The 18,282-nt window shown below is 41.4% G+C and overlaps 1 protein-coding gene across 1 annotated transcript; it reads right to left on the reverse strand.

The window, feature by feature from the left end:
- Positions 1–5,405: 5,405 nt before the first annotated feature.
- On the reverse strand, positions 5,406–17,917 carry MCM4 (minichromosome maintenance complex component 4). The gene is made up of 17 exons (XM_075744141.1): positions 17,775–17,917; positions 17,565–17,668; positions 17,111–17,269; positions 16,200–16,363; positions 16,012–16,110; positions 15,764–15,859; positions 15,583–15,678; positions 14,976–15,114; positions 14,306–14,526; positions 13,674–13,794; positions 11,667–11,926; positions 9,378–9,743; positions 8,904–9,031; positions 7,399–7,606; positions 6,600–6,828; positions 6,349–6,482; positions 5,406–5,981 (listed from the first exon to the last, which is right to left on the reverse strand). The coding sequence occupies exons 2-17, from the start codon at positions 17,635–17,637 to the stop codon at positions 5,889–5,891; spliced, it is 2,586 nt and encodes an 861-aa protein (XP_075600256.1). The 5' UTR covers positions 17,638–17,668; positions 17,775–17,917; the 3' UTR covers positions 5,406–5,888.
- Between the last annotated feature and the right edge of the window lie 365 nt (positions 17,918–18,282).

The raw sequence follows: 18,282 nt of genomic DNA on the forward strand, positions 1-18,282 counted from the left end.
CTTCATACTGAAAAAAACAATTTGTGTGATAACGGTTAAGATAGTTGGACCACAGAACCACATAAAAATATATGGTGTTTTTAATCACGTGTATAAAAGAAGAATTTAACCTGAAGATGTAACAAGATCTTCCAAGCATATTATGTAGGCATTACAGTGGTTTCCTGGTAAGATTCCTACTCACAAAATACAGTAATTGGAAACTCTATGCTCCATTAGAAAAGGAGCTCAAATTTAGGCAAAAGCAATCCAAACCTACTCCTACCCTACCCAGTTGAGAGGTGGGATGTGATCAGGAGTCACTGAACAAACCAAGTGAATGTTTTCTCTGCAATCAAAATACAGGGCACCGAGAAAGAACGCTTTAGGGATCTACAACATGATTATATAGTAATTATATAAATATAATTAGTAGGTCTTCTGCTCAGATTTTGAGACTTCTAAAATACCTTTCATAGTAGCAAATACAATGATCTTGTTTACCCTATCCATTTGGAGTCCAAAGTGGCCAGTCACAAAGGGAGTCTGGTTGTGCTTATTGTATAGACAAACTCTACTCTCGAGACCTTACAACCCAGAATTTACTAGCTTTTTGGGTTTGAGCGTTAACTAATTCAAGCTGGTGCCAGGCTGTCTGCAAACATTATTAAGGTGGTCATGCAAACTGAGAATTGCATGACAGCCTCCATACTGACTGTCAGTTTATGTCACAAATGGTGAATCCCATGCTTTTTTAAGTAAAGTACGCGTGTGTTGTTAAAAGACTACATGTGGTCTTGCAGGGTCAGAAAAAAAATGCAAAGTGCTTCTTTTCTTCAGTCCATATTGCTGTAGCCAGGCAGCAAGTTACATAGTTCTAAGATTATCAAACTAGAGAAATACACTCCAAAAATGGGATGGAATCACTTCCCTGACCAGCTATTTGATGTGCAGTCTTCAGTGCACTTTCTTCTTTTCCTGAGATAATCCTGGAAGTTCTAGGGCCTAGTCCTAGGAAGATAAAACTCCAGAGTGACTGCCGAAAAAAAGACTGAAGTTTGATGAGGCTGACTAGAATATAGTCTTAAGGAGTACATTACCTCAGTTATGATGGACATGGGGTAATCTTGAGATGTTTCTCACTTTGGAGTTTACATCTGTTCCTACTGAAGCACCTACCAAAACTGGGGATGACTGGGATCAAGTCACTTTCCAATCAAATCTGTGCTTGCAGAGAAATTAAGTACAAGCTTTGAAACCAGTAGCAGTGGTAGCAAATAACATTTTTGGTTTATCGTGTACTGGTTCCCTGCCCACCTCCAGTAACCGGTGATTGCATTCTGTGCTAGGAAACAGAAGAGTACCATTCTATTTCACTTCACCAGCAGCTTCTTTATAGTGTTAGACATGATAGCAGATTGCTTCAACTGTGGTCTCTCAATACGATATATTATAAATAATTCCTGCCAATAGGCTTTTTTTTTTTTAAATGCCTTTTGTGGAATGTGTAGAAGACTGTAATGCCTTTTTTCTATGTCATTTCTGATGTTAAGAATATCCAGTTTCTGGCAGGAGTGCTTTGCCCTGGTTGCATATTCCAGTCTTTAAAGACTTGAGTTTTTTCAATGAGCTTAATTTTAACTACTAACAGCATAGGGTAAATACAGCAGTAAATCATGTTACAGAGCTTGAGACTATTGCATAGAGTAAGGAAAACATTCTCAGTTTAAGTAAATCACTTTAATCTTCCTGTCGTGGTTTTACCCCAGCCGGCAGTTGAGCACCACGTAGCCACTCGTTCACTCCCCCCCATCAGGATGGGGGAGAGAATTGGAAAAGTAAAAGTGAGAAAACTCGTGGGTTGAGATAAAGACAGTTTAATAGGTAAAGCAAAAGCCGTGCACACAAGCAAAGCAAAGCAAGGAATTCATTCCCCACTCCCCATGGGCAGGCAGGTGTTCAGCCATCTCCAGGAAAGCAGGGCTCTGTCACACGTAACGGTTACTTGGGAAGACAAATGCCATTGCTCCGAATGCCGCTGCCCCCCCCCCCCCCCCCCCCCCTTCCTCCAAGCTCCTTATAAACTGAGTATGACATCATATGGTATGGAATATCCCTTTGGTCAGTTTGGGTCACCTGTCCTGTCCTGTGTCTCCTCCCAACTTCTTGTCCACCCCCAGCCATCCCGCTGGCAGGGCAGTGCAAGAAGCAGAAAAGGCCTTGGCCCCGTGTCAACAATAAGTCCATAGAACAAAGACATCTCTATATTATCAATGCTGTCTCCAGCTCAAATCCAAAACGTATCCCCACACTAGATACTATGAAGAAAATCGATCCTCTCAGCTGAAACCAGGACACTTCCCTTTGCTTCAAATTAGCATATGGATGGTTAAGATCTTTTAATCAGATTTTTTTTTTAACCAAAAGACTGTTTCACAAGCATTTCTATTCTATCTATCCAATTACAGAATGGCACTTGCCAAAAACAAACACCACTGACTGAAAACAAATCATCTCTACCAACTACTACATACACGCTTTAAGAGCCATCTGGTGGGATTATTCTGCAAGTAACCCTGAAAACACAAGTAATTCCTAATAAGCATTTTACTTTAAAAAACAAAAAAAACAGAAGACAGTGAATTAAGAGTCATCTTAAATCAAAATGGAGCTGAAATCTGTTTTACACACAAAACTTTCTTCTGTTTCCTTGAAAGCTTGATTTTGTGGCTACACGATTCAATATGCATTTAGAGTTTGCAAGTAGATGAACAGCCCGATTTCTGTTTTACAGTAATAGTTTCCATACTGACAGGCAATTTTAATTTGAGGAATTCTGCTGCTGATGCCAGATGCGTCACTATTTGAATGGTTTTTTTAAACATTAAATCAAATTTCTTAAACTCGAAAACATATTTAAGAAACTTTATTGGTGCTGTTTTGTCTGACAAGAGGAGGTACCAAGTAGTTAGGAAGGGTAGTTTTGTTAAAGCTATGAAAGTGGAAAAATAGTGGAGAGAAAAGTTTGTGAACTAAGGTAACCTTAAGGACCAAGCAGTGTAAATACAAAAAGTATGCAAGTGATGCTTTCAAAAAGTAAAAAGCTAAAAACTGTATCGGTCTCACATAAAAGGCAAATAGTAACTGTGAAATAAAGGGATGTTACAGTGGGATGGAAAGAAGAGGTCAGGAAATGGTTGTGTTCTAAGCAAAATACATAACTAATAACATAGCGGAGAGAAAAGTAAGATCGTCTAAGACAAGTGCAACTGGTGAACCTATGATTCTGGTATTTAGAATCATAGAATGGTTTGGGTTGGAAGGGACCTCAAAGGTCATCTAGTTCCAACACCCCTGCCATGGGTAGGGACACCCTCCACTAGACCACGTTGCCCAAAGCCCAATCTGACCTGGCCTTGAACACTTCCAGGGAGGGGGCATCCACAACCTCTATGGGCAACCTGTTCCAGTACCTCACCACTCTCACAGTAAAGAATTTTTTCCTTATATCTAATCTAAATCTACCTTCTTTTAGTTTAAACTCATTCCCCCTTGTCCTGTCACTACACTCCCTGATAAACAGTCCCACTCCAGCTTTCCTGTAGGCCCCATTCAGATACTGGAAGGCTGCAGTTAGATCTCGCTAGAGCCTTCTTTTCTCTGGGCTGGACAATCCCAACTCTCTCAGCCTGTCCTCATAGGAGAGGTGCTCCAGCCCTCTGATCAGCTTTGTGGTCTTCCTGGACTCTCCAACAGCTCCATGTCTTTCTTGTACTGGGGCCCCCAGAGCTGGACACAGTACTCCAGGTGGGGTCTCACAAGAGCGGAGTAGAGGGGCAGGATCACCTCCCTCGACCTGCTAGTCACACCTCTTTTGATGCAGCCCAGGACGCAGTTGGCTTTCTGGGCTGTGAGCGCACACTGCCGGCTCATGTTGAGCTTCTCATCCATCAACACCCCCAAGTCCTTCTCCTCTGGGCTGCTTTCAATCCATTCCTCGCCCAGCCTATAGTCGTGCTTGGGATTGTGCCGACCCACGTGCAGGACCTTGCACTTGGCCTTGTTGAACTTCATGCAGTTCGCATGGGCCCACCTCTCCAGCCTGTCAAGGTCCCTCTGGATGGCATCCCTTCCCTCCAGCATGTTCACTGCACCACACAGCTTGGTGTGGTCAGCAAACTGGCTGAGGGTGCACTCGATCCCACTGTCCATGTCGCCGACAAAGATGTTGAACAGTGCCGGTCCCAGTACCGACCCCTGAGGAATGCCACTCGTCACTGTTCTCCACTTGGACATTGAGCCGTTGACCACAACTCTTTGAGTGCGACCATCCAGCCAATTCCTTATCCACTGAGTGGTCCATCCATCGAACCCATGTGTCTCCAATTTAGAGACCAGGATGTCATGCGGGACAGTGTCAAATGCCTCGCACGAGTCCAGGTAGATGATGTCAGTTGCCCTTCCCTTATCCACCAACACTGTAACCCCATCATAGAAGGCCACCAAATGTGTCAGCCATGATTTGCCCCTAGTAAAGCCATGTTGGCTGCTACCAACCATTTAAGGGAGTTTGACATTTTATTTTACAGACTCTTCTTTTGAAGACAAGTGTCAAGCTCCTAGGGTCTCAGCTTACTCATATCTAACTTTTAAGCCTTGAGTCAGGGAACCTAGACTTCCTCAACATGAATGACATCCAGTTCATAAAAGCTAAGAAGATGAGGTGATAGTGACTGATTTACTAATAAACAAGACTGGGCGGATGGCTGTAGCTTAACCTGATGTTTCTGGCATACATTGTATTTTTAACTCTAGGATAGACTGAGAGTTCCCCATACTAAAAAACCAACAAATCACTGAAAATTCAACTACAGTTAAACAGTATTTTGCTCATATAATGAGCCAGTAGCAAGAAAAATCAGGTTTTAAAGTGCTCCCTTTTTGCATGGGGAAAATTTGCTTCACTTCTTTTGAAAGCAGCGGCACAGAATATAGGAGTACCTATTTCAGCTTAAAAGGGCTAAGTGAACAGTTGAGCTCAACCTGGTGCTGTCTGCACTGAAGTGAATTGGGGAACTTTCCTGCTAGCTCAACTGTGAAAAGAAGAGCAGCTATTGACATGCAATGGCTGAGAGCATCTACCCTGCCTAGAAAGAGGGAAGACTCCCCACTCATGTGCTACTGGACCTTGTTCTTTGAGGACCAATTATATGAGATTACACTGAAGGGTAACTTAATTTATCCAGTCATGCCTAAACGTGTAGTAAGATTGTACTTGAAAACAAATTTTGTATCTGCCTTTTTTGACACACAACAAAAGCAAAGCTCCTTTCGTGCTCTCACAGACCGCTTCCTAAAACTCTAGATTGAAAAGTGTTCAGCACAGGATATGCTCATTTTCACTTGAAAGGAATGCTAAAGAGCCCTTTTAAGTCAAATAACTTTATTTCAGATTACAGAAATACTAGGAGTCAAATTGCATTTACTAAAAAGTCACTTAAGATGAATTTTTACAATTCAACCTGAAATACATACAACATTGTTAGCAAGTTCTACAAAACCTCATAAAAATATGTGGCACTTGACATACTAGTAATTACATTTAGCTAAAATGTAAATAGCATTATTCAGCTAAGGATTTTTTATGTCCTTTGTAATCTCTTGTGCTGACAGAAGTGCCACTTAATTGTCACTACACTTGTCATAGCAAATGATAGCCCCAAATCTTGAAAATCTTGCAGACTGGCAATATAGTAAGGTGAAGTAAAGCCATGACAGTTTATTTGCAAGGAAAAGCTATGCTTGTCATAAAAAATCATAGTCCCAAGTCTCAAAGATCTTGCAGACTGACACTATCTTAAGTAAGGCAAAGTGAAGCTGTGACAGCTGGCTTGCAAGGAATGGCTAACTTACAGCAGTCTAACAGTCTTTCCAGTCACAGTCAAGAAGTCATCATCAGCCAAGGCACGAAGCGCTTCTTCAAACATTTCCTTAGTGACAGCCTTAAAGAAAAGAAATAAGTCAAGTAAAGATGGGAGGGGAATACTTAAAAAAACTGTAAAAATGCATTATTTCTTACCAATTTTATTACCCTTTTTTTTTTAAGCTGTAGTATGTTCTTTTTGCAATTTGAAATCTGGCCTGGGACCCTGAAGCTGAGTTTGCTACTTCAGAAGGCAGAATAATCATAAGAGACAGCAAAGAGTCAGCTCATTTATCTGTAGAATTGGCTTTCTGGTCACGTCAGCTGAAAAAGTTAGGGTCTCCCTTTCCCTCCATAATGGGATTTGAGAATCAGATAATGTTGATTTGGAAAAACACCATGCTTTTAAAATTAATTAAAGTTTTAAAACAATGCCGGAAACTTACTGTATCAGACTGTGCTCGGAGATCGTCGAAAAGCTGTTGGTACTTCAAAGCCGGTGTTTTACCCTTTGACTGGATAAGCTTCCTTAAGGCTTGAGCCAACTCTTCTTTCCGTTTACGAGCTGTTGCGCTCATTCCTTATGAAAAGAAAGTTTATTTCTAAAGGGTATTTTCTAAGGAGGACAGGTTAAGTTACATTTCAAAATTACAAAAGCCTGATAGTATCCCAGCCTCATCACTATGAAAACACAAACCTGTAGTAAGAATGGATATGTCCACAATTCCGGTCCTTGGATCAGTAGCAGACTGTTTCAGGGCTTCCCGATGGAGGCGTTTTGCTTCTTCTACATCGATTGTTTCAACTTTCTCAGAAAAGCGTACTTTAGCATGCGCTTCTGCCAGTCGGATCAGAGACTCAAGTTGTCGAGGATATGCAGAAACCATTCCCCTGCCACTACCGATCTTCCTCATGTCCACATATGCCTGAGAAGAGAGTCATTAAATATTTCAGTAAATCCTGTTACCTCTGTTATTTTCAGCATCCCCTTCATACCCCACCTCTTATTTCAGAATACAAGCAATTCTGGCAAGCTGTTCCAAACACTATTCCTGCTCATATACCTTCACGATTCTTCTGCAATGAAGGATAACCACACTACATATATGTATTTCCCTTATAAAGCAATTAAGCCATGATAATGAGTCAAGTTTTGAATCACTTAAAAAAAAAATGACTAGTCTTACATAATAGTGCTTGTGTCTGTACTGACACATTTCATTTCAGTAGAATTTTATGCTTTTATGTGATAGAGCCAAAACCAACACATTTGAAAACTAACGATAAGAATGCAGAATGACTTTTATACTGATCCCTCTTTCCTTTATAAATGCTTTATAAAGTACTTATAAACCTTTATAAAATGGTGATTTTTAGAGACGTTTGAAGTCTTACAGAAAAACTATACGTACATAGGAAGCATACATACAAGGAGATTTTGCCATTTTGGACAAGTCAGTAAGGACTCAGAACACTATTAACAGCAACTCCTTTACCTCAATAAGGGCTTGGCTTGCTTCTTCACTTAACCTAGGATTTATATAGCTACGAGCATATGCAATGTAATCCCTCAATACTGCCATGTCCATGTACTCCTCCTCCATCTTTTCTTCACTTTGGTAGTACAGTGAAACCAAATGGCGAGCAAGACGTCTGTCATAAGCTTCATCGCGTGGATCCAACATTAAAAAGATCAAGTCAAATCTGAACAGGGTAAGAATCCAGTATTAGTGTGTATACTTTCCTGCTATTTAAAGTAGTTTGGTTTAGGGTTTTTGACTTAACAAGTAGAGGTAGGAGTTATTTGACTGTTACATTCTACTCTAAGTAGGATTTGCTTTAACCTGAAAAGATAAATTTTCTAGAAGTCTGAAAGTACAGAACAGCACAGTGGATTTGCTTTCATCCTGTGGACTTGTAAGTCTGATACATTCTGCAAAATTCAGATCCCATGTTCAAGGCTGACAGTTTTTGTTTTCTTAAAAAAAAATCCCAAACAAAAAACCCAAACATAAACTACACAAAACTTCCACACATATATCAAATACACAGAACAAACTTGCTGCTAAAGAAACTGCCCTAGAAGGCAATAGGGCATAAAGCTATATAGTTATTTTATGCATATAAAAACCTTAAGTAAATAAATGTATGTATAAATAAAGAAGCACTTGTGGTTTAATCCTGAAAAAAAAAAAAAAGGTTTATAATTTTACAAACAATATATTCAACTGTAGGCAGACATTTTTAGCCAGCCCATTGTATATTTTCATAAGCTTAAATCCAAGAAATGATGGAACTGAGATGCTGCTCAAGCCTAGTTTCATTTAGTACACCCCATACTAAGGTACCATTTGTCACTAAATGGGTAAATCAAGCAGCTCTTAATTGGAATCTAAGCTGTAGGTGTCCTCAGAATATCCAGTGTACTTCAACTTTCCAGCTAGTGTGGGAATTCCTCACAAGATGCAACTGCAGCAGATAGTTAAATTTTAGATCAGCAGACACTAGACATTGCTATGTCTAGTAACAGCTATGTCTATGTAACAGCTATGGCCCAAAAGGCTAGCACTCCCTGACTGGATTTTACAGAGCAACATGAAGCAGAGCTTTAGATTCTACCACCTCTGCTGCAAGTTCCCTAATCATCAGTTTCACTTTCAAAGTTTTATGGAGCAAAGAAAAACATCCTGAGTTTCTGTTGAAGTTATCACTCTTTTCAAGGAGATGATCATGAAACAACAGACAAAAAACCAGTATCGGATTAAATAAAGAGATCCTAGAGATCTCATCAGATCTTATGTTCAGGGTCAATATGTAAATACTAAAAGGCAGTTCTCTGCTCACATAGAAGTTGCAAGAACAGCATTTAAAAAAACCACTATGTAAGTTTTACGCTCCACTACAAAGAACGCAATTGTTCTGTTCTACTATATTTAATAATTTTCACAAGAAGTAGTATAACATCTCATAAAAATGAGACATGCAAGTGGGAGCTGAGTACCTTGACAACAGTGTATGAGGAAGCTGAATATTTTCAATAGTAGTCTTTTTCGGATTCCACTGTGATTCTATAGGGTTAGCTGCTGCTAGGATCGATGTACGAGCATTCAGTTGGCAAATAATTCCAGCCTGTCAAAACAAAACATTTCTGAAACCAGCTGCAACTATATGCCACCAAAACTTCTTTCCCCCCAACTTCATGAGACCACCAGTGTTACTAAATGGGTTCTGTAGTAGAAAAACCCTGCATTGCGAAAACCTTCTAGAGTAAAGCAAGACCAAAAGTATCTGGAAATACTACAGTTTGCTATGAAAGCCGTATTCTTTTGTAAATGAGTTGTTACATAATCTAGGCTTGGTCCACTGACAACAACAGAAAAATGTAATCCTTTGTTCTTCTGGTTACGTTTTGGTTTCAGCAGCCTAGCAGATATCGTGCTCGGTGCAGAGAACCTGGAATTAAACAGAGACTTACCTTTGCAATGGAGAGAGTCTGTTGTTCCATTACTTCATGTAGCACTGATCTTGTGCTTTCATTCATTTTGTCAAACTCATCAATACAGCAAATGCCATTGTCACTAAGTACTAGAGCACCCGTCTGAAGAACCAGCTGCCGCGTTTCTGGATCCTTCATCACGTATGCAGTAAGACCAACTGCACTTGAGCCTTTGCCAGATGTATACTGGCCTCGAGGAACCAGGTTATACACGTACTGGAGCAGCTGTGATTTACTAGTACCAGGATCACCACAGAGAAGAATGTTGATCTCAGCACGAAAATTGCCTCTTCCCGTGTGAGTAAAATCCTTTCTTGATCCTCCAAAAAGCTGCAGCAGAATACCCTACAAAAATATTCTCTTTAAAAATCAAAACATCATCTCTTGTATAGTTAACAGAGCAAATCCAACTGTTGAACTAAAACATCTAATGAACTGAAACACTGCTAAAATTAACTCAGACATGGAAGAAAACACTTGAAACTGTTTTTAGAAGTCTTGAAAAGGATTTATTCTTTATGGACATCCTCAGTTCTAGTTAATTACTAACATATAGTTAAACTTCTAGGTCCTACAAACTCAGCTTATAATTAGTTTTGAATTAGATTTGTTTCAAATCTATTGGCAAACTTCTATAATCAAAATTTTGACAACAAATTCTGCTGACAACAGGGAAGCCAGAATATACTGTTGCCTATAAGGCTATGTTTAATCTAGGAGCAAAGTACTATTACCTCTTTTGTATCATTAAAAAAGTGCCATTTTTATCAGCTTTTTGGTCAAGACTAATCAAGCATCATTGTCTTTTTAGGAAAACTGCTTTACTGTGTTAGAACATTACTTCAATAAAATTCTTTACTTGCCCATAAAGATTAAAAGTGTTTAAGGTCTTTATCTCATTGGAATTTACCAACACTTTCACCTCTATACTTCCTAAAAAAAAAAAAGTACGCTTGCAGCGTTAGTAAAGAAATAAAAATAACGACCAGTATTTTGAAAGTACTGGAATTATTAGTATAAACATATAGCTTGTTATTTTATCAGCTAGAATTATCAGGGAGGATTTTTTTTTTTCCTTTTCAAATTTACTAGTTTAAAAATTCGCCACTTCCCAGTATTAATTTTTTCCCCCCCTAGTAACATATGCATGCTAGATTGTCACTATCACTTTTTTTATTCACTATGACAGCTGGAACAGCAAGGAAAAAGCAAGAAAAACTGTACACTACTTCATGTAAAGCCTCTGCACAATTTCTTACAGCACAGAAACCTTGCAGAGGCATGGAGCAAGCTGTATTAGTCCTGTTCTCATTCACTTAGAACAACTTGCAGATGTCAGTAAAACCTGTTCAGTAGTTATAAGAAACATGACCTGCCCGTTTTATTTTCCTTGAGGTCCCCGAGTACTGATGCTCCAAAACATGTGGGTTTCAAGCACTTCCAAGTACCAAAGATCAAAGTTTTGTATGCTGTTGTGAACAGATTTTGGTCAGAACTTGAAGAATGTCCCTTGACAAAGGGTCTCTAGCTTTCCTCAACTCCACCTGCTACACCTGATGTGCCTTATTAGCATGGCGAGGAGGTAGCAAGAAATGGAATTGTCATTACTGTATTTCCATTTCAGCAGGAAGTTGTTGTATGGTTTTGAATTCAACTTCTAGCCATTTCAGAAACCTATGAACTACGATAACGTATAAATCTGTAAAGAAAAAACAGAAGAATAGACTTGAGAGAATTGTTTGGTGTCTGACATTACCTTGACAACCACTACTCACTATAGGTTTTGCAGTGATAAAGTTGTAGTACCTCAGTTGAACATATTATTGGAACAGTCCCTTCTTGGATACCTCCAAGTAATTGTTTTGACATCCCAGAAGTCAGGGTCAACCACAAGTCATTTTAAAGCTACTGTTCTCTTATGGATGCCTCTTTTCAGCACTTACTATGTTTTAGCTACTTATTTTTCTTTGATCACCAATAATCTGAACACTCCGAGAAACATCCAAGATGCACACTGCAATTAAGTTTTCCCAGTTCTGTTGCCTTCCTACCATTTCAGTATCTTCCACCTAATTAACACTCCTTTACATCATGAAAAGAATTATGATACACTTATAAACAACTCCATCCTGACAAGATCATGGAGTTTTAAGACTGCTCAAGACAGTTTTGAAATTTGAAGCCTCAAGTCATTTTTATAGCGAATAATTACAAATGTACAAGTGTATAAACACATGCCTTACAAGAGAAACATAGAATTTGATTTACCTTTTTGATATCTTCATGCTCATAGATACTTGGGGCCAATGCTGAAGAAAGTCTCTCATATATGTCTCTTTTTTTAGAAAGCTCTTTTAGAATTTCCACACGTTCCTCTGTAAACATTTTTTGCTCTGTTTCCTCATCAACACCATGCAGACGTTTTGAATCTGTCTTGCGATAGTGTATGACATCAATGTGGGTCTTATAGACAGATTTTACGTTGCTGACCCTTGGATTAACTCGAATTGGGACTGCCCTGTAGATACCTAAAAGAAACATAATTCCAAAACATGAAAATTTTACATTTTCTCTTGAAAAATAAAGCTTTTCCAAACAGCCTAAATATTTTAGTCAGTTTATTTCCCAGTACCAGTGTCATGTAGAAGTCAGTGGAACATATTTAAGTCATCTAGACCATTTTTGCAGGTACATACATGTTTAACATTCCCATCAGAACTGTTCTCAACAAGGAAAATGCTTAAGCATTTTGGAAAGGAAAAAAAAAAAAAATTAAGGCTTGGTGGTTTTCAGAGTCCTGCTCTTATGCCTAAAGTCAGCATTTCTCCCCTTTTTATAAGTGCCAAGTTTAATAATAGATTGCTAACAGTACAGCAGTTGTTTTAAAGCAAAGTGGTTTATAAAACATGGTTGTAGTATCCTAAGCCTTACTCTATGTGACCACTGACATCACACACTGTTTAAGGAATTGCCTCTTCCTTACCTACATTATCAGAATGACTCAATTGTCAAGGTCAGAAGGAACCTCTGGAGATTATCTAGTCCAATCACGAGCTCAAACTGGAGTCACCAAGAACAGGTTGCTAAAGGCCATGTCCAGTCTGTTTTGGAATATGTCTAAGGATGGAGACTCCACACAGCCTCTCCATGCAACCTGTGCTGGGGTTTGACCACCCAAACAGTAAAAAAAGTTCTGTTTAACTGGAATTTCCTGTATTTCAACTTCTGCCCACTGCCTCATGACCTGTCACTGGGCACCACTCCACCCTCCCGAATCAGGTATTTATAAACACACTGGTAACATCTCCCTGAGCCTTCTCTTCTCCAGGCTGAGCAGTCCCAGCTTTCTCGGCCTTTCCGTATATGACACAGTATCCAGTTATCATTGCAGCCCTTTGCTGAATTCACTCCAGTATGTTCGTATCTCCCTTGAACTGGGGAGCCCAGAACCAGACACAGTACTCGTCCAGATGTGGTCTCACTGATGCTGGGCAGAGGGGAAGGATCACCTCCATCAACCTGCTGGCAACACCCCTTCTAATGAAGCCCAGGAGGCTGTTGGCCAAAGAGCAGCACAATCATCTGGTTGTATCAAGCACCGCTTCCTTCCAGTTTTGGTTTTGTCTGCAAGTTTGCTGAGGGTGCACTCCGTCCCATCATCCAGGTCATTAGTGAAGATATCAAACAGTCTTTGGCCCCAGTATTGACCCCTGGGGTACACCTGTGGTGACCAACCTCCAGCTGGACTTTGGGCCACTGATCATAATGCTTTGAGCCCAGCCGTTCTGCTGGTTTTAAATCCACCTCACTGTCCCCTTATCTAACCCATACCCCACCAGTTTGCCTAGGAGGGTGTTATGGGAAACAGGGATAAAAGCCTTGCTAAAATCAAGATAAACAACATCCACTGCTCCAGCCATCTCATTGTAGAAGGTTATTACCCACTGTAAAACCATGCTGGCTATGCCAAATCACCTTCTTGTCCTTCATACAGTTAGAAAACATTTACAGGATTATTGGCTCTATCACCTTCCCAGGGGTCAAGATGAGGTTGACTGGCCTGTAGTCCTCCAGGTCTCCTCCTCACCCTAGGAGTGACATTGACTTTCTTCCAGAACCTTAGCCAGTCACAATGATTTTTCAAAGATAACTGAGTGGCCTCGCAAAGGCAGTGGCCAGCTCCCTCAGCACTTGTTGGTGCATCCCAACAGGTCCGTTTATAGACAATTAAGATCAGTGAAAAAGACAAATGCAAATACTCAAACCAAATTTTACCTGTGACATTAACTCTGTCACCTGGCTGAACTTTATCAACAAGGTCATTGTGAGCAAATAGCGCAACCGTATGAGGCGTCTGTCCAGCTGGCATATCTTCAGGAGATTCCTGCAGTTTGATCTAGCAAAAAACACCTTAAAGTTTTAGTTTCAAAAAAAGCAAAGCTTTTCCACAGAGCATACAACATCTTGTGTTAGCACAGTCTTCAGCATCATTTTGAATCGAGAACACTGCTCAAGAACAAAATACCTCCACCCAAACAGCAAAACTGATTGCTAATAAAAAGATATGGTGAAAATGAGAATTCTGCTGGTTGCTAATGGTACGGCTAAAATGCTGTTACAGACAAGGCTCATAGTCCAGATACAAGTGGACACACTATATAAAGGGGCTTCCATATGGAAACATTAAAATGCATACATACTTCATCCTTTTAATGCATTTCTTCTCTGAAGTATGGATTTACCCTTTTGCTAAGTTGTTTCACCCATTTTCATGTTCCGAAACACTTTTCCCCTTTCCAAACATTCAGTCTCAAGATACTTTAATGCTATTGATGATAGTGGGGAGGAGGTGGGGGAGCAAAAACTAGAAACTGTTTCATTTTAGCCACCAGCTCAGCACAACCTACCATCTGTTTGTCAGAGAACATGGATCGATTGTGAATCAGTGCCATGCTGTGTGTTGTGTTACAGTTCTTGCATACTGATGGCTCAGCAATCCTGCCACGATCGATTTCTACTCTGGTGGTGAAAGCGCAAACCTGGCATTTAAAGAATGCTTCTTGCATCTCAGGAATTAACTGGGAGCTTCTGATGACCATACCGCTGATGGTGATAAGTTGGTCGATATCTACAAAACATAGAGGCTCATGTCATCACTTTGTATTCTTAAAATTTAAAATAACCTTCAAAGTTCATGTTAGCTTAGTTTTTAAGTGGGAGGTAGACATTTGGTTAGGTGCTAGTATTTTGTTTAAGACAAAGCAAAAAGAATCATAAATGTGTAGTACAAATATTCTAATTTACTGTATTTATACAAAAGAAAGAATCCTTTGTGCTTGCAGAACTATGAACATCAGTAGCTAATGCCAGGAAAGACTTCCTTTACAGATAATTATTCTGCTCTAAACTTTGGGCTGTAAAGCATTTGCTTCTGAAACAGACTTATAAACGAAAGACAATGGTCTGGATAGACCACAAGTACAGTTGTATACAGTCTTCTTGTAATTCTCTGTTAACATTGAATAAATTCACATAAATCCTTTAGATTCTTTTCTAACATGGTAATCTAAAGTTTACCTTCAGGGTTTAAACTTCTCATATTCCTAGTCTTCAGTGCATTATATGGCCTCACTTGAATCTGATGTTCTAATATTGAATCAGGGTAACGATCAAAAAAGATCTCATTGGCAGCCATGTCAAATGTTGGGATAACTTCCTGTATAAAATTTTTAGAAACAGTTCAGCTTACAAAGTTTAAAAAACAAAAAAAACCCAATAAATCATACAACAAAATATTTTTGGATGAAGCATTTTACGTGCTGCTCATCAGCCAGGAATGACTGAAAGTTATGCCAGCTGAGCATTTTCTTACATAACAGAAAACTTGCTGTTTAGATCAGGTTTATTCATTGAAATGTTGCAAAGGGAGAAAAAAAAAAGAAAAAAGAAGTTCAAGACTCTGGACATTGCAGTTTACCAGCTCATTTTGCATTTATGAGGTATGCACTATAGTATATATAATCAAGTTTTAACTAATATAAAATGTCTTATTTCATGGTAAGTAAAATAAGGAAGCCACAGAGATTACACTGAACATACAAAGCATTGCATTTAAACAAACATATTAAAAGCCAGAAATACGAAAGGGCCACTTGAAAGCCAGAAAACAAGTGCACTACCTCACCTGAGGATAGCAGATCAGTTGCCTGTAAAGATTTTCATCAAATGATCTGAGATGGTCACAATTTACATTCAGGAATGGTTCCCCAATCATATTAATCTGCAAGATATTTGAAAAGAAATCTTCAGCTTGAGGGCATGCAAGATCAAAAAAGAAAAGTTAAGTTTCGCTGTGTTACAAGTACCTCTTCAAGCCGTTGCATATAGCGTGGCTCATTAAGATCCAAGCCAATGTCTTCATCCTCTTTAGCTAGCGGATCAATGAAACGCTGAAGAAATCTCTGAACGTCAGAGGTAAGAGGAAGACAGAAGGGAAAGATGAACAGAATTTAGTTGTACATACACCTACTTTGTATTGGATTCAACTAATATTTGTTTAAATAAAACTAGCTTTTCATTTAAAAAACAACAAAAAAAGAAGTTGTTAACCTACCTGGAATTTTTCTTTGCAGGAGGCTACGTTAACATCTGTTCCCCAAATAACAAGCTTTTGTCCAAGAGATTGCTCGGTTGCTACTACATCCTCAGTCGACTGCGCGGAAACAAAATAAGCATACATAAATATGCACAGTTGTTTAAAAAAAGAAGTTGTCAAATACAAAATCAGAGACATCTACCTACCCCATCCGAGTGTAAATCGACTTGTCTGGCTTTACGGACAGACCCGAGATCCGGCCTCTGCCTGACCGGAGTTCCGCGTACACCACTTCGTGGAGTACCTTCTACCCTGGAGCTGGGTGTGCCGTAAGTCAGAGGTGAACTGATATCAAAGTCAAGAGGAATAGCTATAAAGAAAAAATATATTTTATGATTATCAAGTCATTTTAAATTTAGAGCAATTTGAAATTCAGCCTCTGCATTTGTCTCATCATTCTTTTAACTCTACTGTCATGAGTAGCATCATTCAGTTCCAGTGTTTTGTTAAAACAGAAACAATAAAGATGTTGCACGTGTACCTGGACCTTTTCTTTTCATTAACATCTCTTCTGAAAGATCCCAAGTTCTAGTAAAGCTTTGCTAGAAAGTTTTAAAGCAATACTGCATTATAAAACTACTTCGGTGTTCAAGTACAAGAAGTCAGAATCTAGCACTTTAGATGAAACATGCTTTTCAGCGTATTTGGGGCTGTAAAACAAGTGATGACAATTACTGACTACTGCGATTAAAACCAATCCTATTTATAAAAGGAAGGCTTTTTATGTCAATCTAATTATTTCTGCATTAATAATTTTATTATATCATTAGTTCTAGAAACAGATGAAAGAATAAAGTATAATCCCCAATACATACTCCCACGATAAATTGAAGCTACATCATCAGACCTGCACCCCTGACACCGACCGCATTCCCGTACCATTGCTACGCTAAACTCAAATGAGAAACTTCAGACAAAAAACCCCTCATTTTTTCCTGTTTTCCAGTCAGATCCATCCTCCAGGCTGCTCGCTACACAGCGGCCCAGGCAGCCCCCCGGGGCGCATCACGGCAGCCAGCACAGCCGTGAGGCACGGCGTGCCCCAGCCCCGGCGTACCGGAGTGGCGGAACTGCGGGGGGCTGGAGAAGAGAGCATCGGGGGCGCTGGGGCTCTGCACGTCGGCGGGCGGAGAGGTGGGCATGGGCTGCAGGTCTCCGGTGGAGGTGGAGTCGTCTGTCCGACGCTTCTGCGAAGGAGGAGACCGAGCATCTTGTGCTGCAAGACACAAGCGGACCCAGGGAAGGCGTTTAAATCGCCGCGTCAGCGCCCGAGGCGGAGCGCGGTACAGGCACGGCGGCCGGGAGCGCACCGCGGGCGGGCACACAGGCGGCGCCAGGCCCCGGCGGCAGGAGCACACAGCGGAGCGAGAGCCCGCCAGGCAGCCAAAACCCGCCCGCTGCCGCCGGCTGGCAGCCCCCACCCCACCGCTGCCGGGGAGCCGCGGGCTGGCTCTAGCTCCGGCCGCCTTTCCCCCATCCCCAGGCCGGCCCCTTCCCACCAAAGCACTTACGAGTCGGGGGATTGCTGCCCCGGCCGCGCTTGCCGCCACGGCGGCGGCTGGGGGTAGAGGCGGGCGACGACATGGTGCTGCTCCGGCTCCCGCGGCGGTCCTACCTGCGGGGGGTCGACGAGAGAAACGCGGGCTGGGGGCGCTCCGCCACCAGCCGAGCCCGGAGCTGAAACCGCCGAGCTCAACCCCCCCCCCCGCGCCCGCACACACCTCAACGACCCCAAAAAACTCCGCGCCAAGCAAATCCCGTGCGCGCGCTCTCGCGGGCTCTCTGGCCAATGGGTAGGCGCGATTGCAACGGGAGCGCCCAACGGAGATAGAAAGGGGGGGTGGGGTGGGGAGCGGAGAAGGAATGGAGGAAGGAGGTGAACCCTCCGGACCCCCGAGGTGAGGGTCGCGCCCAGCTCGAGCTCCTACAGCAGGGACAGAAGTATGCTGCAGGGTACTCCTTGTGCTACAAGACGGAGGCTGTCCTCAGCCACGGCACATCGCCCCCCCCCCCCCCGCAGCCCAGAGTGGAACCGCCCGGACCCGACTGAATTTCGCGGCAAAACTAGTCCCGCGGCGCGGCAGGGAGGCGTGGGGAGGTTGGAGCAGCCCATTCACCGTGGGACGGGGGAAACAGCGCTTACAGGCTGCTGTATGTGCGTGTCCTGAGCCGATCCTGCGGTCAGAGACATAAAGGAGCCCCGAAAATCCTCTTCCCTGCCACCGCCCG

This window comes from Balearica regulorum, chromosome 2 (assembly GCF_011004875.1).
Source record: "Balearica regulorum gibbericeps isolate bBalReg1 chromosome 2, bBalReg1.pri, whole genome shotgun sequence".
NCBI classification, from domain to species: domain Eukaryota; kingdom Metazoa; phylum Chordata; class Aves; order Gruiformes; family Gruidae; genus Balearica; species Balearica regulorum.